At 39.1% G+C, this 23385-nt stretch overlaps 1 protein-coding gene across 2 annotated transcripts in view; it reads right to left on the bottom strand.

Annotated features, from left to right (window-relative positions):
• The window catches only part of LOC125235173, a 36484-nt gene that overhangs the window by 4565 nt on the left and 8534 nt on the right, over positions 1-23385 (bottom strand). Inside the window, exons 1-3 of one of the 2 annotated variants that reach the window (XM_048141629.1) lie at positions 5758-6273; positions 4989-5141; positions 4123-4272 (exon numbers count right to left, since the gene is read on the bottom strand). In XM_048141629.1, the coding sequence (XP_047997586.1) occupies positions 4123-4272; positions 4989-5141; positions 5758-5784 (330 nt within the window). In that variant the 5' untranslated portion in view covers positions 5785-6273. Of the gene's footprint in view, positions 1-4122; positions 4273-4988; positions 5142-5757; positions 6274-23385 lie in introns of those variants that run through there. The other variant, XM_048141630.1, reaches the window with a different exon arrangement.

Raw genomic sequence — 23385 nt, 5'->3', positions numbered from 1 at the left:
GTCTTCTGACCGAAGCGATATACGATGATTCATTCAGCAATTTTTGTAGTAGAAATTGCTGAATCGTAATACTAGACAACAGAAAACTATGTCGTCGACATGTAGTTTGTAAGTTTTACTCCATATAAGTAGGTACCTACAAAATTACACAATATGGATCTTAGTTCCGTAATATTATGTATAAATGGGAAAGTGTGCGTGTCTGTTTGTTTATCCGTCTTTCACGGCAAAACAGAGCTACGAATTGACGTGATTTTTTTAAGTGGAGATAGTTTGATGAGATGGAGAGAACCCCCGACTTCCCTAAAATGGAGGGTGGAAGTTTGTATGGAACATTCCACAATTTTAATTTAATGCGAGTGAAGCAGCGTGCAAAAGCTAATAGTTAATGATAGTTATTATATTTGATATTTGCGTATTAAATCCGAGCGAAACAAACAAAGAATAAACATTATTTAGAAAATCCAACATCATTTTGATATTATTAGTGTACGTTTGAATTAGCCTATCTGTTCGTCCATTGTCTACCCGGGCGTCATTCTACTGGGTCTTGGTCTATGGGTATTCGTACTATACTCGGTCCTAAAGTTCAGCTTTATATCGGATTCCCTGAGACAAGTCGTCTGCAATTCTATTTTACAGCCCTGATGTTATCGTCCACGACTATTCCCAATAAAAACTCCAAAAATATCCAATAAACTATAACACGAACTAATATTTACACATTTTTCACAGAGCGGCGGCATCGTAACGAAGTGTTGGTTTCCATCAGATTGCTGTGGGGCTGTGCGATGTATTTTAGATTTGATGTTAACTATGTCGGAGGTCAACTTTACGTTATTTTATTGATGGTCTGAACCATCACAAAGCGACTTGACCAGACGCCATGCAGTTGGAGTTGAAGGTGTGATGGTACTTTTCACATTTCCACAAACTTTCTAGGACTTAATGCATTTTGAATTGAATTGGACTCAATTGGGGGTCACCGATGACCTCGACTGTGCACATATTGTCATCGCCGAAGTCATAATGTCGTTTGCGGTCTTGAGGACTACTTAAATCTGCTTGTTGTTACCTCAAATTTTTCGTAATTATATTTTATGGAAATTCCGGGTTACTTTAACCGCTTGTCTGTGTTTGATTAGGATCCTACATAAGACGTTGTTGAACTTTAAAAAATTATGTCAAAGTATAATTAAATATGTTTTTTTTTACTATTACCTACGTAGGTACTACGACGGGTTAAAACAGTACAGACTGTAAGCTTATTTTCATTCTTACCTAGGTACATAAGTACTTAGGTTGTCAAAGCCGGACAGAAATCATCATAACTTCATAAGGCACATGACACATACAAACAAGCAGTTCAGCAGTGGACATCTATCGGCGGATAATGATGTTGACGATAATGACCTAAAATCTAATCTAAAGGTTGTCGGGTAGAAGATCTACCATTTAAATTAATAATAAAGGCAACATGAACCGCTTATTTCTTAAAACGTATCAAAACGTATTTATTTTTTGTTACCATTTAGTTTTTGCATGTTTATTGTATACCTACTTGTGGACATCTGTTATTGGCTATGTTAAATGGTTCCTTCTGTTATAAATTTCTTCTTTTTTAGGGTTCCGTAGTCAACTAGGAACCCTTATAGTTTCGCCATGTCTGTCTGTCCGTCCGTCCGTCCGTCCGTCCGTCCGTCCGCGGATAATCTCTGTAACCGTTAGCACTAGAAAGCTGAAATTTGGTACCAATATGCATATCAATCACGCCAACAAAGTGCAAAAATAAAAAATGGAAAAAATGTTTTATTAGGGTACCCCCCCTACATGTAAAGTGGGGGCTGATATTTTTTTTCATTCCAACCCCAACGTGTGATATATTGTTGGATAGGTATTTGAAAATGAATAAGGGTTTACTAAGATCGTTTTTTGATAATATTAATATTTTCGGAAATTATCGCTCCTAAAGGAAAAAAAAGTGCGTCCCCCCCCTCTTAACTTTTGAACCATATGTTTAAAAAATATGAAAAAAATCACAAAAGTAGAAATTTATAAAGACTTTCTAGGAAAATTGTTTTGAACTTGAAAGGTTTAATAGTTTTTGAGAAAATTACGGAAAACTACGGAACCCTACACTGAGCGTGGCCCGACACGCTCTTGGCCGGTTTTTTGTATTGCTGTTGATGCCCCAAATAAATAAAATAAAAAAATTAAGCAAAATGGGCTCTGTCGGATCTACGTGTTAGCTTCGGCTCCGCACTCACCTCCTAAATACATAGATGTCCGTCACTATTATTCTGGGTAAAAGGCAAGGAATTTTATTGTATTTTTTTTATTCAATTCCTGTGAAAATAAATCAAGCCGCCATCTTCCCCAGTCGCACGTAAAGCGCCGAATTCCACCGGTAACAAGCAAGGCATTCCAACAGTACAGAACAGGGAGATCTGCACGTAACTCTTGTCAACACGACCGTATTGTTTTGCGGAAGATACTAGACGTGGAAAGCTACGTTCACACCAGATTGTGTATACTAAGTATAGGACTACAGGTATAAGTTAGAAACATTATACGGGAGGTAAGTAAAATTGTAAATCATGGATGGATTTCAATCCTTCTCTAACAATATCTTTTGAGAATTTTGGGAAATGTAAATGTTCTTTGACCCCCAGTGTATTTGTTTTTCAAAAATATTGAGAACTTATTCGAAAATCCTTACAACTTGCATCTTATTATGTATCTGGATAAGCTTGACAGCCGATAGACACAAACCCGGTACATATGTAGGGCGAAAAGGGTTTCCTGCGGAAACGTTCGTATTTGTCATGCTAGTTCAGTCAATGTTAGTACATCTTGTACTGAGACTGACTGAAATAGCATGACACGTTCGTACGTTTCCGTAGGGTCGTTGATTTTTGAGCATACTTGAAAATCGCATGCCCATTATTAGCAATGTTTCGACACACATGCTACTAAGTAGCAATTGCTCAATAGTGGCATGCTTTCGTGCTAGTAATGAGCATGTGTAACAGTAGCAATACGAAAGCAACTCTTTTTGGACTACATCTGTACGACCATAGCAATCGGTAACTTTGCACTCATTCGCTGAAATGTCAAAAATATCCAATGGGTTGAATGATAGACACAGCTTTAGAATTGTCTGTATTGACTGTATACATCTGAAGAGGCGTCAGGCCGATGGACGATAGACAGGGCACGCCATAGACGGACCCCGAGGCACGACCATAGCTCGCCGATTGTATCACTACGCCAATTAGGTAATCGGTCATTTTGGACTTTGTTTAAAGCATTTGACATTTTACAAACTATGCGCTATGTGTATGTTTATTTCAGACTAGAACACAATACATTGCTTGTTACAGTAGTTACAATGTCTTAGCAATTGAAAGGTACAGTGACATCAGAAAGATGAAAAAGATGTTATGGCAAATTAAAGCCACGTGCATGAGCATAATTTTCTAATTTTTTCACCAAAAAGGTATTTTTCAAAAAGTAAACTTAGAAAGTAAATAAAGTAATATTTTTCGTAAAGAATTAAATAAACAACAAATATTAGAGATTAGAAAAAGCGTCACTTTTGACACCAACAAATCAATATCATCAATGCGGGAGATAAGCTCTGTTTAGCAAAAATGGATTTTGATGCTACTTATTCATTATTCATATTCATATTTCTTTATTGCATCCATGGTGTTATAAGATGTTACAAAGTAGGTGTGCTCATGGACCCTATTAGGGCGTGGCAACATATTTATATGCTATAACTACATTTACATTAAACACTAACACTACACATTTTACTAGGTAAAAACAAAATAAATAAATAAATAAGTTATTTAATTGTCAATAAATAAATAAATAAGTTATTTAATTGTCCATGAACTCTTGGAGACCCTACTTTGTTTCTTTCTAACCCCCACTTTCCTAAGCTTATAGTGAAACATAATAATATATCGTCACTACTATAAAAAAAACTCTTATCTTCTTCTGTCAGTGAAAAGACATTAGTATGTAGGGGGTGCATATAGAGTTACTGCGTTTCAATGTAGATCAAAGTAAAGATAAGAGCGAAAGAGCGCCATTAAAAATATGGTTACATACCTTCTTGACACTGCCGGGCTGTGTCCTAGCTGGATCGTTTCCTGATCGGCCAGCAATCGTTTCTGTGTCCAGGCTATAGTCGGGAAACGGAGGAATCGGGTGGGAATTAGATTTGGAAAGCGGGGCTGTACACTTTCCACAGAGTTGGTCCTGGAATCGTTAGAATATTGGAACGTGAATAGTAGTCTACACTTAGAAAGACAGTGAAGTTTTTTGTACCATCATTATTTAGAGGCAGGGTTTTATACCTACGGGTTACATTTAGACGGCTACTAAATCGGGAAAAAATACTCCCTATTATTTCGAAAGAAAAACCTAATTAACGACCAAATGTTACTAACAAATAACATGAACCTATTATATTTCTATCCTGGATTAATATTATTGCATCATCCATACTAATATTATAAATGGGAAAGTGTGTGTGTCGTGTCTGTTTGTTTATCCGTCTTCTCGGCAAAGCGGAGAAACTGGAGAAACGAATTGACGTGATTTTTTTAAGTGAAGATAGTTGAAGGGATGGTAAATGACATAGGCTACCCTACTTTGTCTCTTTCTAACCCCAACTTTCCTAAAATGGGGGGGGGAAGTTTGTATGGAGCATTCCGCAATTTTCGAATTAAACGCATGCGAAGCCGCGGGCAAAAACTAGTAGTTTATAAGCACTAAGCTCAAGTTACAAGGCAGTAATGAGCCTTGCCAATACGTGAACATCCCGTTAGGCACATATTTTCAAGAAAATCACTTTAAAAAAAATGTTATCCAGAATGCGGAAAGGGAAGACCCGTAGGTTGTATTGAATCTCAAACATTTCACGACTCTTCTCTTTCCGCATAGACTCTATTAATATAGTGGTTATTATTTACGTGACTGTATCTAGGATACTGTAGATCGTGAATGGGTTTCGCTGGAGGAAACTGGGCGAGGAGGTACCGGATCTTCTCGCTGGTGCGGAGGCAATCGTGTTGGTTCGCGGTTTTGGGCTTTATTTGGACTGGCAGGTGGTTCTCATGGTCCATCTGAAGGTAACATGTTTTATGCAATTTATTGCAATAATAACTAATCACATGCACGCAGGTCTTCTGGGGTAGCCTCATTGTTGTAACTTCGATATCAAAATGCAAGATCGAGTGAGGAATACCGAGATCCTTCGTCGCCATTTCGTCGCACTAAGGTGCAAGACATAGCTTTCGTTATTACCAAACTAAAATGGAGTTTGGCGAGACATGTTGCTAGGCAGAGTGATGGCAGGTGGACTATAATGTTTGCTCAATAATAATATAATGGTGGACTCAAATGTAAGAAGTGCCTGTTATCCGTTGGCTCGTTGGGTCGACGACATCCTAAAAATTGCGGGTCACAACTGGATGAGACTAACCCAGGACCGGGAGAAGTGGCGTACTGGAAGAGAGGCCTATTCTCAGCAGTGGGCGATAAAGGGCTGATATGATGATGATGACGATGATGTAACTTCGAGGACTCCAGAGTTACCGTCCATAGCTGATTGCATGGCATCAAGCAGGCCGTATGAATATTTGCCACCGTACCGGGGTATGAAAATAAATCTGGTTTTTTATTTGTAAATCCACCTACCTGTAGCAGAAGTATCAGAAGGGCATTACTTAGTTTACTCACATGCAATAGATCTTTAATTAATCCCATTGTAAATGAAGCTGATTTGAACAACAAATCAAGAAAATGAAGAAAAAATGTTTAATGAAAATATTACTCTTAAACTAGGCGTTCGGAAGATCGATCACATTACACAAACAATTTTGAAAAACATAAAATACAAATAAACATTCACAACAAAAAATTACGTCTGACAACAGGAGTCATTAGAATTCTATTGACATCTATGTAACATGTCATTTTTGTCATGATGGCAATGAATCCACCAGTATTTTATAATTAAATGGTTTCTTTAGTCCGTTTAAGTTTGCAATTAAAAATAAACTAAGTTTATGTTACCGAAATAATACATACTTACGGTCTTACGTAATCCATTTTTGGGGAAACGAGCGTACCTTTATAAAAACTAGTTTTCCGTATGGAGATATTTAAAACGTAGTTTTCACTAGTTAAAATTAATTTTCGCAATTATCCTAAATGAAAACTTCTGCACCCTCTACAGTCTGACCAAAAAGAGTAGAAATTTAAAAGTGGCAACATCGTAGTGTCGTCCCGTTTCTCGTGCGTTTCTCACACAATAGGTACATATTGATTTGAAAGGGATGTTGCCACTTTTTAATTTCTACTCTTTTTGGTCAGACTGTACAAGTGTACAAATCAATCTATAATCCTAGGCCACTGTAGAACCCTTTCACAGTAATTTCAAACTGACTTCTATAGCAAATAAGGCACGGTGTCAATATGACAGGGTTCTAGAGTAGCCTAGGATTCTAATTTGGTTGACTGTACACGTAATTCACACGAACTCATATGCGCGCTGTAGCGTTCGCCACCTCATGCCCTCACCCACTTAACATTAAATAAAATACATAACAAACGCTAAGTTACACAGCGGCGAAGCTTACAGCAAATGACAATATTTGCATTACCGCCACAGCGGTAACCGTTATGGTTGAAATTGCGTTGTTGGCCCGGTTACCGAGAGTGACCATTTGACCACCACGTACTCCGTGTGAAAACAACCTTGCCATATTTCACGCTAAGATGCCCTGATTCCTTACATAGCTGTTTGTCTAAGAAAGTTATTAGTCTAAACTGGGGCACGCGAATTTGGCATGGAAGTTTGATGCAAGGTAAATATGAGTCATGTAGGTAAGCCTTTTTAATTGTGTTTCATATTTTACTCCTTTTAAAATACGTGGTCCACGAGTAACATAGACACTACGCTTATATTTTTACCACAGAACACCCCACTAGAAGCCTAAAGCAAGCGATATTGTTCGAGACGCAAATCACCAATCCTTGCGGGGCACAGAGAACCTCCTATAGAGTGGCAGTCTTGTATATTTGGTTCGCGATACGAGTCACCAGTGTTTGGGGTGCGAGGAGCGGGCGGGGAATGTGTTAAGCGCGCTGTGATTGGCCGTTTCAAGGACGGCGGGCAGTCGCGCCAGATGAAAGGGACAGAAGTATGACTGTCCCTCTACTGACGCGTAAGTGGCCAATGTAAGTTGACCTATGCCGGCTCTGAATAAATTATAAATATGACTTATTTGTGGAATGTAATGCCGTCTGTTTTTAAATTTGAGCTTCTTGTTACCTTTCCACACCATTTCACACTACAGGTGGACATCTTTAAGGCATCAAAATACCCTTTTCCAATTTTTTTGTGCGAAAAACACGCGCTGCTTTCGGGTCTGTTACTTGGTCGATACTGATCGGGCACGGCGAGCGCCCGCGCTTATATCAGTGCAAATACTAGGAAGGCTGGCCACCGCGAGTCGTCTTGTAATAGATGTCTATAGGGGTTGGTCTGTGTTGCGGGGTGAGGCGGGAGCGCACGGTGCTGCCATTGGTCGTTTCAAATAATGGCGCGCCTTTACGATTAGCCGTAGGGATGGGAATGGGACATGTCTATTATAGACAATGGTACCGGTACCAGTACTGTGGTGAATTTTTTTGCAACAAATTATAATATTATAGCAGTTTTTCCAACTTATTTATATGTCTTTAGTTATAAAGTAGGTATTATTTCTACAAGTAATGTTAAGAAATGCGCAAGTTAGGCGTTTTTGCAAGCTTTTATTTAACTTGCAATGTTAGTATATTCGGGTGAAATCATGCAACTTTTAAAGCAGATATTTTTAACCGATTGAGCTGAAATTTTGCACACAATTGTGTAAATCATGTGACGATGCAATATTATGGTATCATGGAGCTGATCTGCTGATGGACCAGAAACGTGGCGATAGATTAAATTTCATATCTGATTATGATGTTGAGTTGTTGACCTCAATTCCAATAAGGCCTAGTTACCCTTCGGGTTGGAAGGTCAGATGGCAGTCGCTTTCATAAAACTAGTGCCTACGCCAAATCTTGGGATTAGTTTTCAAAGCGGACCCCAGGCTCCCATGAGCCGTGGTGAATGCCGATGCCGGGATAACGCAAGGAGGATGATGATTGTGATAGCACCTCAATAAAAATCATTCTAGTAACTAATAACTAAACTGTGCATTTTTACTTACGTTTACTAAGTTAAATTACCAACTAAATATTCTAAACTAATCAATCAACTAAATAACACTACAGACTCTACAGATTCTAGATAATTATTCACAATTACAAATCTGCTTTCTTTTATATTTCATAAAATGGTAGCACATGGTACGAACGGTAGTACGAAGTTCCCGCATCTGTATTTCATATTGCGGTCATAATAAAGCACTCTGTCAAATTACAGTACATTAATGCGACTGAAGTCAAATCTAAATAGTTTAAACCAAAGATTTCAAAAGATTAAGCAATTCATTTAAAGTCAATTGAACATTTTAGTTTAATGCCAATTCCAAGACTGGTGAGCTTGGTACAGCTTCGTAGAGTGCAAGCAATTGGTCGCATAGACAGCACATTTGGCTCACATTCTTGCGGTTTTCTTAGAACGATATGCTGGCACCATTTAGATACCTTTGGTCTTGGTGTACTACGTCCTTACGAATTATTATATAAGTCAATGGTTTAAACTGAGTATAATGACGCGCTAAGTAGGTAGGCACACCGATCGCTATGCTTTTGTGCAAATAAAAGTCTTTGTTAAGCGCTTTAATAGTATTTTAAGTGGAAATCACTAACGCTACTAACGGGGCTCTTATGTATGAAATGTTGAAGCAACCACCTTATCTTAAATTTAAAAGCCATTGACTTATAAATGGTTGAAAAGTATTGTTTATTTTTAAAACTTTTCTTAAAATTTTTGCATGTTTTTATCAACCCCTCAGAAAGTGCAATGCTGACCTGTTTAAATAAAAGTTTTAAAATGTGAGGATTTGTACGTTTTGGCTGATCTACGTCACACCTATTCACAGAACAATACGATCTCATCAGAGTCTAGTTGTCCGATAATTATAAAAATCTCGCTTCTGCGTGTTTAGTACTTTTACCCTTCTTTTTGCTAAATTTCACTTAGAAAGCCATATATGCCTCGAATCTCCTCCACAATTTAAGTTATTCTTGTCTTATTTCTTCTTCCTTCTTCTTCTTCCTCGTTCCCTCAATGCTGAGGATCGCGACCACAAGTAGCGTGTCTCCATTAAACCCGGTCATAAGCCATGTGGACTGCTCGATATAGGCTGCCGCCAGTCGACTTCTTCACACAGTCAGACCATCTCTTACGACCCCAAGCGCGTTTACCATTCATTCGCCCCAAGATGATATATACACTTCTCCATATTATGCATTGGTGATGTGACCGAAAAATCTAAGGGTTCGCTCCTTGCATATTTTGGAGAGGCGTGTGGTGATATTAAGTTCTTCCAAAATAGAGATGTTAGTTCTTCTAGCTGTCCAAGGTATACGTAGCAGTCTTCGCCAGCACCACATCTCAAAAGCGTCAATCTTAGCCACGTCACAGCTTTTTAGGGTCCAAGTCTCGACACCATACATTATATAAATATCGAGAAGACAAGTGCTCGAACCAATCGCAGTTTAGTTTGACGTCGGATTCCTCTGCTCTTCCAAATTTTATCGAGGTTAGCCATAGCACTCTTCGCCATACCGGCTCTACGGCGTATTTCGTCAGTGCTGCCACCGTTGCAGGTTATCAACAGACTAGTTGGGTATAGCGGCAGGGCCGGATTAAGGGTAGAGCGAGTGGAGCGGCCGCTCTAGGCGCCGAATGGTAAGGGGGCGCCAAAATCGTCATTACGTGGGCGCACACATAGCCTAAATTGGTGAGAGGAACCGGGATCGAATTTTATTTAGCTGTTTAAAGTCTAGATTTGTGATTCTGATTATCTGAAAAATTGCACCACAATGCCAAAATGTATAACATTCATAAGGTGGGAGCTGTTGCTAGGGCGCCGTGAAAGATGAATCTAATAGCTCTTGACGAACCACATTGTTGCGAGGCCGAGCGACAAAGACAAAGTTTCGTCGCTATCCAAATGACATGACCGACAATCCAAAGCGGAGTCCCTCTTAAAGCCAGTCGGCGCAAAAAGTCTCAGAGAGGCGCAATTTTGTATGAATCAAAAGAGCGTAAGCGTCATAATGAACGAACTTCTAATCACTAGGAAACCGACACAATCATGGTTAACCACCGATGCCCATTATGGCATCCCGACGCTGACTACCGAGTTACTGTGGCCTAATTAACTCTTAGTGTTATAAAAATTAAACTGATGACGAGATAAAAGGCCTAGAAGTCGGGAACGTAAGCACACTAAAGTCTAAATTCCCCAAAATATGCCAAAGGCCGAACAACATGAGAGCATAATTAACCTATTTAATTCCAAGCTCTGCAGTTTTGCAGTTGAAGTCAAACATCTCGATTTTTCAATGTCTGTCCAAGTTGGCCTTTGCCGCGATTTGCTTTTGTCTCCGATGTCTTGCCTTGGCCTTGAGATGAATCTCAATTCCGACTGTTATCAGTTTCGCAGGAAAGCTTTAGCCTCGCGTAGGTACGTGTGCCTATGAAAGACAGGGGCTTATGTAGACCCCCCCATCAATAATAGAAAAAAATTTCGCGCTCGCTACGCTCGCGATAATATAACTACTTATTTTTATTTATTAAATGTTTGTGAGGTGTCAGACGGACAAAGCGAATCGGGTATAGCGGTATAGTAAACTGTTGAATTCCATGCGTTTCTGGGCATTTATTATATTAATAAGTATTACTAATAAGTATTATTATCATGTAATGGCTACAGTCCGCAAAATAAAGTTACGTGCCGCATTAGTAGGTATATAGTACCAATGCTTGTAAATTTTGAAGACCACCACCCATCAAACTCTACTGATAAGTCGGTAGGAAGCTGGTTTTTCCGAGGCAATCACACTCTTAGGACATGAACAGGTACAAACCTCAGCCAGTACCATAAATTCAAAAGTCTATCCAGAGCTGGATACGAACTAGCGTCCTTCGTTTACCGGACGGATGCCTAAACCTCGACTATTATACTTGGCCATTTGGTCCGGTAAACATAGGATACCGGTTCCAATCACGCTCTGGACAGTTGGAGGCCTAGGACTCTTTATCTTATGATATTTATTTCAGTTTGTACTTTAATAATAGTGGGTTTACTTAAAAATACATACACAGGATACACATACTTTAGAAGGCTCAACTTCTGAACTATGCATCCCCGTAAGAACTCGTTTTTAACCAGCTATGTTCCGTACAAATCTCATTATAACAAAGTTCATTATTGCTTTTGTGCTTCTAACTTTCTGTTTTCTTTGTTACGTAACGGGGGTGTGGGAAAGTTCTGCATGTGCAATTTGAATTTCGGCTAATGTTCTGCTTCTTAGAAAACTGCAGAAGTGCTTTATTTGCCTGAGTTTATACTGGTGCTCCCACACTGGGCTGTTATAAATGGTACACTAGCGTGCAACATAACTAACCTACCGTTCTCTCGATAGTTTTTGTATAATACCTATTACTAAATAAGTAGTACGTGCTATTAGAGCGAGGTAAATCGGGGCCTCAATATCAATTGTCAATATTGACCATAACTTAGTACAAAAAGTAACCTAAACGAATCAGAAGTCAACAAGTTGCCGCCTCGGAAATAAAACAAATTGAATCGAATTCTAAGTTTCTGTATGCTCAGAAGACCAGCTTAACTTTTTTTTCTGTAAATATTTTTCATTGTATTTGGTGCCGTATTGCAATTTGTTTTATATTCAAAACAGCTAACTACTTAGTTCGTACGAGTTAATTCCTAACAGAATTTTAAGTCTTCGTCTAGGTACCTACTTAGGTCACTGGCACCACCGAAAATGGAGGGTTAACCCGTGGTTATTTTATATGGAATTTGATAGTTGTGCAAGTGGCCCTAAGAGTACTTAGTGTTATCCTGGCCTGGGATTTCCCACTTCCTATCCTTCACATTGCGTGGTCTTGGGCGTCCATTTCGTTCCCCTAAACTCAATTGCTCTATAAAATTTTCAATGGACTCTATTACTTATCCATACTAATATTATAAATGGCAAAGTGTGTGTGTCTGTTTGTTTGTCCGTCTTTCACGGCAAAACAGAGCGACGAATTGACGTGATTTTTTAAGTGGAGATAGTTGAAGGGATGGAGAGTAACATAGGCTACTTTTTGTCTCTTTCTAATACGAGCGAAGCCGCGGGAAAATGCTAGTCAAGTAATAAAGGTGACAGCTGGTAACTAGAGCTATCAAAAACGACTGAGTGGCTAATCCATTTTGAAATTATATTCAGAATGTGATACAAACAAGATTGTGTAGAAAATAATATCTTTCATATCATTATTTGCAAGAATTTTGCAAGTTTCCCCGTACCAAAAAGTCTAGTCCCATTTTAAGTTAAACATTGTAGTTACCTGCCTAGTTGACAAAAACACTAGGCGCTTCAACCAGATATTGCGGCAATTTATTATAGACGGCAGACGGCAGGGTCCATCACATGTGTTAATTTGACCGTAAATTGGATTTCGCCAATTTACGGTCGATACCTACTAACTTTCCGGCATTTCGAATGTTGTACTTGGAACACATGTTGTTAGTTTTGTCACAGAATATATGTATATATGTACAAGTACAGAAGTACAGAATATGTGTACAAGTACAGAAGGCTCACTCCTTTGATGTTCACAAAATGACGCCATTCTAAATTCTTACCTACATTATCAAACGGACCGCACGCGAGCAGCCAACATTGAATTTTTCCCCTCACTAGCTCGGTAACACGTGTTTTGTCCTTTAATACCAGCGGGTAAAAACGCATTTTATCCACTAGTGGGTAAAGTAATTTGACCTTGAATAAAGTCAAATTAATTGCTTTAAAATTGATAAAAGTAGGTGAATCTAGTAATAAAGATCATTTACCACCTGTGGAACTACTGGAAGCAGTGATAAACGCATTTTTTGCGTTATAGTTTCCTCGCTACAGTGAGGGGAAAAGTTTTGTGTTACACTCGGGTGCAAATGTATTTTACTTCTCGTGTGTTAAAAAACTCGCAAGTTCAGGATTCTATAAATAACTCGCAAGTTCATGATTCTATAAATAACTATTATACAAATAACTATTATTGCGCCGCGCGAAGGTCGTCGCCAATGAATGGGCCGCGAACTCGCGGCCGCTGACATGTACTTGTAGCGCGGCGATAGAATCGCGGAGTGAGCCGCCCCTGGTTTTGTATGCTGCCAAGTTCTCTCTTACATAAATGGCTACCCGCATGATAACTATTGCAGGCAGTGTAATGAGTGTAAGGATTCTTATTTTTTAAAGAGTTCTTTGGCCGGAGTGTCTACTGTCTACAGGTACCTGAGCAACGATCCTGACAGCTCGTTTCTGAAAGCGAAAGACCCTCTCCCATTCAGCACAATGTCCCCAGAGCTCCGCACCGTACTGTATTAATGAATGGACAGTGGCGAAATAGCATGTCCGGGCTACTTCTGGAGCCACAGACTTTGCAACTCGACCTAAGGCAAAGCACGCACTGCCCCGACTACCACACGGTTTATCTACTTGCTGTTCCCATTTTAAGCCCTGATCAATCTTTAAACCTAGGAAAGTAGTCGTGGATGCCTGTTCAAGTTAGTATTTTCCCATTAATTATGAACTATCAACGGCGTGGTCATGCGGCCCGAAAGATTAAAATGCACAACATGAGTCTTTTTGAGATTTAAAGCTAAGCCATTCCATGCAAACCATTGAGACAGCTGAGTTGTCGTTTCATTCAAGGCTCGCTGAAGACTTTCAGACGTTGGTGCAGTAACTATGGCAGCAACATCATCGGCGTACATTAAAATGTTGGCAGCCTGTATCGCAACCGGTAGGTCGTTAAGGAGAAGTGAAAAAAGTATGTTAAATACTGACGATTCTTGCGCTACGCCCATATTAGTTGCCTCTGAGGGATCTGATCTTATTTTTTCACTATCCCCTACCACAATTGGTACTCATATAAGACTTGTCTAGAAGCACAGTATAATAAAGAGTACTATCGTACAGTATGGCCACCCCCACTCCCCGCTGAAAGTGCCGCCAACCCCCTCCCGGTTACCTCACAGTTACCGCCTGTCAATAACACGAACAGTCGACCTGTCATATTAAATTTCACGCATACAAGCATAGTACGTTCACCTACACGATCTAAGACTGTGTGCTAGGAATGCGCCTCTTTCAAATATTTGATCCCCAGTGTCCGAGGTGTGCTAAGAAGCAAAGAAGATCGAGTATTATAGAGTTAGAATCAAAGTAGAATGTGTAATCACAGTGCATAGACTGCCATCTCTCGACGTAGGCTTAAGACTTTTGAACCTCAGTTTTGACAATTTGGCCCATATTCTTAGCTTAATATGTTTTTCTCAAACATGGTATGAAATATTGATGTTATGTGCCTTATAATTGGCAGCGAAGTATGACGTTGCAGGTGCGGCTAGGACGATTGATAGATAATGGAATTTCATACAAACCTTGCAGGCCAAGGCCGGCAAAGTCTTCTTTTTAATTTCCAAACACAGATAATTGTGACATAACATCCAGGTATTTAGCCAATTAAAAAAAAACTATAAGGGGCTTTATAGACGTGCCGACTGCAACTGGTACGAGCCCTAGACAATATTTGATTTTGGGTGCGTTTTCATACAAAAAAATTTTTTTTCGTTTTTTTTTTATTTTTTTTAACTTTTTGGTTTTTTATAAAACGTATACGGGGCATCAAAGGGGAACGAAAATTCGATTATTTTTGCGCCATTACGACGCACCGTTTAGGAGATACAGCAATCCAAAGTTACTATTTTCAGTAGACTTTATTTATTTCATACCATGTTTGAGAAAAGCACTATACATACCTCGGCGGGAAATGGGGTTGCCTTTTGTCCCGGCCTCTGTAGTAATGTACTATTAAAATTTCAAATATTAATATTAGCGCCATCTAGCTGAGCCCTTCTTCTGTGTGGTACTGAGGTAAGTAAGTTTTATTCTTAGACTTTATCTGTCTATACGGAGTTATATATGTCTTTGACTAGAAGTATAGGTACTCTAATGAGTATTATTGTATTTAGCGCCGTCTCTCGGCAAAATTTACTAAGTAATTTACGCGACTTGAGATTTGTGCGAACCTTTATGCATGGAAAGTCACATGAAAAGTTGTCAAACTAATAATAGATGGCGCTGCATTTGAATTTCTTGACTGATAACTCTAATACTAAATTGAATATACTCTAAGGTAGAGCAGAGTCTAACTGGGGAATTACCTCCGCTTTACAAAAGACCGCAGTCAAGTAGCACTAGACTTTACTCATTGTTGTGTTCCTGCCGGTGAGTAAGGCAGCCAGAGCTCAACGAGGGTGCGGTATGCTGGCGACTGGAGGACCTACGGAAGTAATTAGGACAATAGATCCTTCCTCCTTCCTTCCTTCCTTCCTTCCTCCTCCTTCCTTCGGTCCTTTGAGTCGTCAGCACCCAGGCCCTTTCTAAGTACAGGTTTGTACAAGTTTCTAATGAGTCGAGTCGGCAACGCACATGTGCCACTCCTTGAGTGGCAGGCGTCCATATGTAACAGTGACCGCTTTCCATCAGGCGGACCGTATGCATGTTTGCCACCTGCGTGGTACAAAAAAAACTCTCGACGAATTCACCTTAAACATTAAAAACTAAATCAAAATCGATTGATTCGTTCGGGAGCTATGATGCCAGACAGACATGTCAAGCGTCAAACCTATTATTATTATAACACTCCGTCGTTTTTGCGTTGGTAGTTAAAAACATGAAACCTCCTTCAAAACTATAATAAAACACAACTTTCTATGAAAATCGGTCAAGTGCGAGTCGGATTTCGACATTTCCATACAAAAAGGTCATGAGCGCCTGACAACATGTGATAGCAACGTACACTAGACTTGTACTTTCAAAAATTTGCGTACATTTTGGAAACTATAAGAGATAGAGCAAATAGACTTCAGATTTTGGTTGTCGGTGGCACAATTTTTTTGTTTTCGTATATATACACAATTTTTTGGACTTATTAGAGCAATATTATGGTCAGTGCAGTTCTAAACAGTCTTAAGCGCCTCTTTTTTAATAGGAACTTAAGTCATTTTGGCAAATGATTAAAATTTTTAACAATTTCTAAACAGAAATGAATTTCTTTCTATCTGTCCATGGCGCTCACAAAATTTCAAAACATTTAGTAAGTACTTGCAGCGGCAGTGAGTGAAAATCTCAATTTGAGTTTTTTTCTCTTAAGTCCGACTTACGCTTGACTGTAGATTTCTAATAGGTTTTCCTGTAATCTACAGGTAGAGGGCTATCTTGTGTATTTTTTTGAAAATTTTACGCTAAGTATTTTCGGAGATAAGGGGGGGGAATGGTCATTTTTTGCTTATTTTCTTAAATTACTTCTAAATTACCAAAATAAAAACTATAAAAAAAATATATTTGAGATGCTTATAAAATGCTCTTTCATTTGATATGTAACACAATATAGTTCTAATAACTTTGATTTTTAATTTTCAATTTTACCCCCTATGATTAAATTTCGTTTAATTTCATTTAATTATATTACATGTCCGTCTTTGGGCCACAGGTTTACATACGTGTGCCAAATTTCAAGTAAATCGGTCTAGTAGTTTCGGAGAAATCGGCTGTGACAGAGGGACAGACAGACACGCGAGTGATCCTATAAGGGTTCCGTTTTTCCTCTTTGAGGTACGGAACCCTAAAAAGCTAATTTAGGTTAGGACCATCCTAGACGTTAGTCTCTTTGTGATTATCATTTGCTTTTTAATACCTAGTTAATAGGCAAGACGCGTGCCTTACCGTTAGGTAAAAACTAAATTTTATTGACTTTCCGTGAAATTCCTGCTGCATTACGTTGCGCAACCCATCTGGATTTATTCTCATCGCTTGCCTAACCTCGGGTCTACCGCTTTATTGTTTCTGAGTTTCTTTTAGAGGTTTCATGAAAACACCTATACTGGTTTTCCACCGCTAGCGTGCAAGATTGCAATAGGAATGTACCCCCAGGGACGGTCAGCTAGTCAGGAACAATGGAAACCAATCTAACGCTATAGACTGATTTGTTCCGAGAGCTAATAAGACATTTGTTAATAGAAATTGCTTGTTAATTACTACACGGTGAGGATTACATAATATTCGTTGGATAGAAAATCAATTACAATTTGAATCGATCAAGGGAAGATTAGGCTGAATAGATTTGCTTCACGTCCAGAAGTATATTACCTACTGTTGGCCTTTCGGGTCGGGTAGAAGGCTCTTTTCTTTAGAATTTGATGTTCATAATAATATGGATCCGGAATTACTGCAGGCGACAATTTTTTTTGCCATGCGAGCGCAAAGTTTCAGGATAACCCCTCCTTGTTAAGAGTTTTCCCGGTTACAATGGAGCCACACGTAGGCATAAGTTTCTACAATTTCATTGTCTTAAAACTCAACCAAATCCTATGAAATCTAAATAAAATTAAGGAAAAGGCTGAAATAAAATTAAGTGAACCTCGTTGCATTGCATATGTACAGTCAAGTTCATAATAAATATCTGTATATACCTACATTACCTACTTCACTTTCACGTGTAATAAGGTGAAATAAGGTTATGAAGTTATTTATACTTATTATTGTATTTGACGATCGTAATATGAATTCTTGTAGATTGACATGCAATTTATACTGTAATTTGTATTATGAAATAAATGAATCTGAATCTGAATCTGAAAAAATGTACCTACGCATACTTAATTATTACTCGACTGTAGGTACCTAGTGCGGTATCCGTTACCTTCGTATTTTTTCGAAAACTGTATTAGCATGAAATATTTGTACCTACAGATTCATTATACCTACTAAGCAGATACATTTGTACTAACAACGTCTTTATCTCCACCTCCGAAATGTGTTTATAGGAACAAGGACATAGTATCATACACTACACAGTATTACAGGCCAGAATTGCAACCCATGACCGTCTAATTAAAATCCCTTAGTACTCGTACAAATATAGCCACAGACTGCTAGTTTAATATTAATCCAATCAAAACTTGTTATAATACAATCGTTTGAAAGGAAGTAAGTTTCCCACTAATGTGGAATGGAATGCTTTGTCTACACTGGCCACCTGTCGTGGCGCGAATCGCGGTCGTTCACACCCCGGTGAAGCGCGGGCGGTTGAGCGGAACGGAACTTCCAATATGGATTTATCTGCGGAAAGGACTTTGTAGAACTTTTCGCTTACGGAGAAGTTGTCCAGATCAAGAACCTAAGTACGGCTACTCAGGCCCGGATCTACGGGGAGCGAAACCGAAGCGCCCGGCGGTGCCCCGGGCGTCGGCTCCAGGAGGGGTGCCAAATTCGAACTTCATCAAGTTCAAGGGGCGCCACATTTTTGTTTTGCCAAGATCGTGGTATCTAATGGTAGCGCTGTCTGATAATGGTAGCTGTCTCTGTCAGTTTAATAATTCCAAAAAAGTAAACAAACGCTAATAAAAACTTCGTTACGCTCGTTTCGGCACCCACCGTTATATAATAGGCAATATATACCAAGTAATACTAATAAAATTACGTTGCAATCAAATCACCATGCTGCGCATCACATACGCTAGTGATAAAAATAACTAGTGCGTTTAATATTATTTAGAGCAAAACTAAGCCAGTTACATAAGCGTGCCAAAAAATTACGACCACTAATTGTATATCATCAAGGTAACATACTAACAAGAAAATTGAAAACTTTAACAATAGGCGGCGCCAAGGTCAATCGTAACAATGGATTGGTCGTTTTGGAAATGCAAAGGTCATAGTGCCCTCTATATTCCGAGCGAAGGAAAGAACCAGTATAAATTGGCCGTTATTAGGGTTCCGTACCAAAAAGGTACAACAGGAACCCTTATGGCGCGACTCTTTTCGTTTGTCTGTCACATCACTAAAATATCTCGAGAACTTCTTATTAATTTTATATATTTTTTTTTTTAACTCCTGTTCCTGGCATTTTATAAAAATACATCTAGTTTTTGAACACTAAACATAAAGATGAGTGAGATCTGTTGAGTGATGACGGAAGGCGTTATTGCGATAAATTGGATTTAAGGAGAAAATTTTGGATATGGACATACGAAATACATATAGGTGTACCTACCTGCAAAATGCATGTTTGCATACTTTCAGTAGAGGAACTAAGGGTCAAATTATAATGGTTTTAGGCACTTAGGCAGTAGTAATAATAATAATAATAATAATAAAATTCTTTATTTCGAATATTACATTCATAGTTGTTGTAAAACAATAAAAAAATACAATAGAATATAAAATACTGTACAATTAAATTAAAAATATATATACTACTTACATGTTATTTGCCGTTTGCGTTCAGGTGCACGGTAGTCCACTGCCTTAGAATGTGATTGCTCGGGTTGACAGTAAACAGCGCCAGAATATCATTTTGCTGCGGGTTTTGCCAAACGTTTGCCCAGACCGAAGCTATGCGCGACCGCATGATTGCATAAAAATCAGGTACTCCCGCATCAGCAAACATGGTCTTTGCACTGCAGCAACGAGGTAATTTCATGAGTATTCTGAACGCATTGTTATACTGAACCCGAAGCGAGTTATAAGTACGTTTAGTGTAGTTGCACCACAGAGAGCATGTATAAAAACACTGGCAGAATGCCCTAAACAAGGTAATTTTTACGTCATTGGTACACTTGGAGAACCTTCGCGCCAGCATGTTACATCGGACCGCGAGGGCTCGCCTCTCCCGCTCCATGTCCATGTCGTCGCGACGGCTCTCCGTTAGATAGTGACCTAAGTACTTAAAAGATGCTACAACCCGAATAGGCGAACCATTCAAATAAACTGGCGGAACCATCTCCGGACCCTTACCATATCTGAAAACGAGCATTTCGGTTTTTAAAATATTATATTTCAGGTAATGCTGTTTTGAAAAAGATTCGCAAATCGATATCAGTTTTTGAATGCCCTGACTTGAGGGGCTGAGGAGCACCATGTCGTCCGCATAGCTCAGGTTGTTAACGCACACATTAGCAACATGGCAACCCGTCCTGGCACCCCTCAGCTCCTCAATCAGGCCATTGACATAAAGGCAAAACAGGTCCGGAGAGGTTATGCCCCCTTGACGCACTCCACACTCTAGCCTGTAATCGTTAGAGAGGGTGTCGCCCCATTTTACATTATTTGTTTGGTTTTCGTACCAATACTTAAGGATGTTGACCGTGTCTACTGGTACGTTTGACCCTAAGAGTTTAGTCCACAGTATGTCATAATTTACTAAATCAAAGGCGCGGCTTAAATCAAGAAAACATGCATACACAGATGTATGTCTACTGATATAATAGTTTACTACTGTTTTGAGACTAAGTATCGCGACTCGGTCGACAGGCCGGCACGAAAACCAAACTGCGCGTCATTCAACTTTATATTTTTCGTCAATTCGGGCTGCAACAATCTTTCAAACACTTTACCAGTTATTGTGCCCAAGGATATCGGCCTATAGTTTCTTAGGTCAGACAGATCGCCTGTCTTATTTTTAGCTATAGGTACAACTATTGTTCTCATTAATGCTTCAGGCAGGTAACTGAACTGGATACACAGATTAAAGAAGACAGACAGAACTCTCGGCATCTCATCGCTGGCGTAAAGTAAGTGCTCCACGCTCAACCCGTCGTGTCCCGGAGATTTTCCTCTCTTCATACTCTTCACCACTTTCGCTATGTCTTCAGGTGTAAACTGCCTCATTTCAGCTGGAGTGGGGGCTGTCTCCAGGACAGGGCTAGGGGAAGCGGGCGCACTGTCGACGTCAGCTGGCGGGTCTACTTTAAAATGGAGCGCAAATTGGTTAGCTATTTCTTTAGGATCATTTGTATTATTAACACTTAAAGGTAACTTCGATTTGTATTCCAACGCTTTAGTATTTTTCCAAAATGCTGAAAAATTTTTGCATTTTCTATTTAAAGCTAAAATATTCATTTTAATCGATTCTTCATTGTCCTGACACCATTTTAATTTATATTTGAAATTTTTCCGACTTTCTACCATACTAGTGTAAACATCTCCCGAACGCGGCTTTCCGCAATCCAGCCAGTGCTTAAAATGCATTCTAGCGATAAGATGACTTTGCCTGACATGGTAGTTCCAGCCGGCGACCTGTCGACCCTTTTTCCGTGCACCTGCGCTCAAACGGCAACTCACTGCAGCAGCCTTCTGCATAATATCAACAATTTCGTTATATAATTTCGATATCTTAATTTTACTATCTAAAACCTGTTCATTGTTACAAAAGTTTATACGTTTTAAATGTTCATAACAATATTCGCCGTATTTATTTATTTGTTCAATGTCCCTTTGACCCCATAGTACATGTTTAAGACCATTTGCGTTTTGTCTGGCCGCGGTAGTGTTACATATGACCTTTAAATTTAAACGAATGAACAGTGGAAAATGGTCTGACCATGAAACATCGTTTTCGACCCAGATCGAGTGAATCGTTTTCCATGCCGCTTTAGTAGTAACGCAGTGGTCCAACCACCGACGAGAGCCATTCGCTTCGCTTAGATAGGTATAGGTATCGGAGTTTATACCTAGGATACTTATATCTGCACATTCCCATTCCTGCTCGGAACAAAAGTCATCCAACTCCCGCCCAAACGCAGCACTAGGATGTGCGTTAAAATCGCCTATGATATAAGCAGCCGCAACATCACTCTCCTCGATAGCTGCACTCACATTGGCCAAGCAGCTCGTGAAATCCATCAAGTTATCGGCACAGTCGCACGGCATGTATACATTAAAAATGCTAAAACATGTACCACTGTAAGCAATTTTAATTCCCAATATCCTATCGTTTTCGCAATCTATTTTCGTTACATTGGAGAAAGCTGATGTTCGCCACAGAATAGCCAGGCCACCGTACGGCCGTCCGTGCAGCACCCCCGCCGACGTGTCCACGGAGGTTGTAGCGAAGCCGGTGAAATTGTCGTCGATGTTGTGTACAAGGCTTAGATCGTGTGCCAGGAGCCAGGTCTCTTGTAGCAGGATAATATCGGCATCACGGCAAAGTTGACGAACATGCTCAAGGGATCTCTTTAGAGACCTACAGTTAAACGAAACCATTACGATTCCGTCCGGTATATTTATGAAAATGGGTAGATAAAGTGATGCGCTTCTTAGATAAGCAGTTACACGCGTGGTTGGGTTTGCAACATCCCTAAATTTTAGGCCCTTTGTGACAAAAAAAACAATAACATCAAACACGTGAATTTTTAACTGCTAGTTTCTTCGAATAGGTAAATTAAAAAAACTTTCAAAAGAGTATTTAGATCACGGAAAATTAAAGTGCTATAAATTATTATACCTACCTACTATGTTTTTACATAGAAAATATAGCGAGTAGGTAGTAGACGTTAATATAAAACTTCTACTAGCTTATTTCTTTGTAGGTATTACAATTTCAGTACCGTGTGTTAAATTAACCAAGGTATAAATAATACAAATGTTTTTTTTGTAATTGTATTAATAAATAAACACACATACTTATTATATTAGGTACAATTTTACGCTGCACAAGCTATTGCCTAGACGAGCTTTGGCTTTTCGCAAATACTTGGAGGGGCCTTATCAAGTAACAAAGAGACATTTTATTTTCTGGACACATGCTAATATTGATACCCCAGCCAGCGAAAGATCCCAGTATTGAACCACGAGCATAAAGAGTGGTTCAAAAAGTGGTATCTTGAGCGTTACGAGGGTTTCACAAGGCATGAAGGTTAAGCAAACTTTTCCACAGAGTGAAACACAAAATTGTTCACCAGACCAACACGCACACAATACTAACAGTAAAATATCAAATTAAATCAAATCCATCAATATAATTCAATTTATGATTCAAAATCACCATTTATAGGTGAATTCTACCAGCCAGCTTGAGACATCGTTAAAATTTGTATGAAATGACCTTGCACTCTTGTAGACAAAATGCAATGCATGTTATCTGTTTTCGAAGAATCAGAAGCCTTTACCAGTTGGTGTGGTGAACGGTGAGAATACAGTTTAATAATAATAACAATCAATAGGTACCTATATATAAAATAATACATTACGATACAAGTGCGGAAAAGCGGAAGCTGGAAACGAGTGGCG

The sequence above is a fragment of the Leguminivora glycinivorella genome, chromosome 17 (genome assembly GCF_023078275.1).
Source record: "Leguminivora glycinivorella isolate SPB_JAAS2020 chromosome 17, LegGlyc_1.1, whole genome shotgun sequence".
NCBI lineage: Eukaryota > Metazoa > Arthropoda > Insecta > Lepidoptera > Tortricidae > Leguminivora > Leguminivora glycinivorella.
The sequence above is the reverse complement of the archived record's forward strand: the minus strand, read 5'-3'. Positions and strand labels throughout refer to the sequence as shown.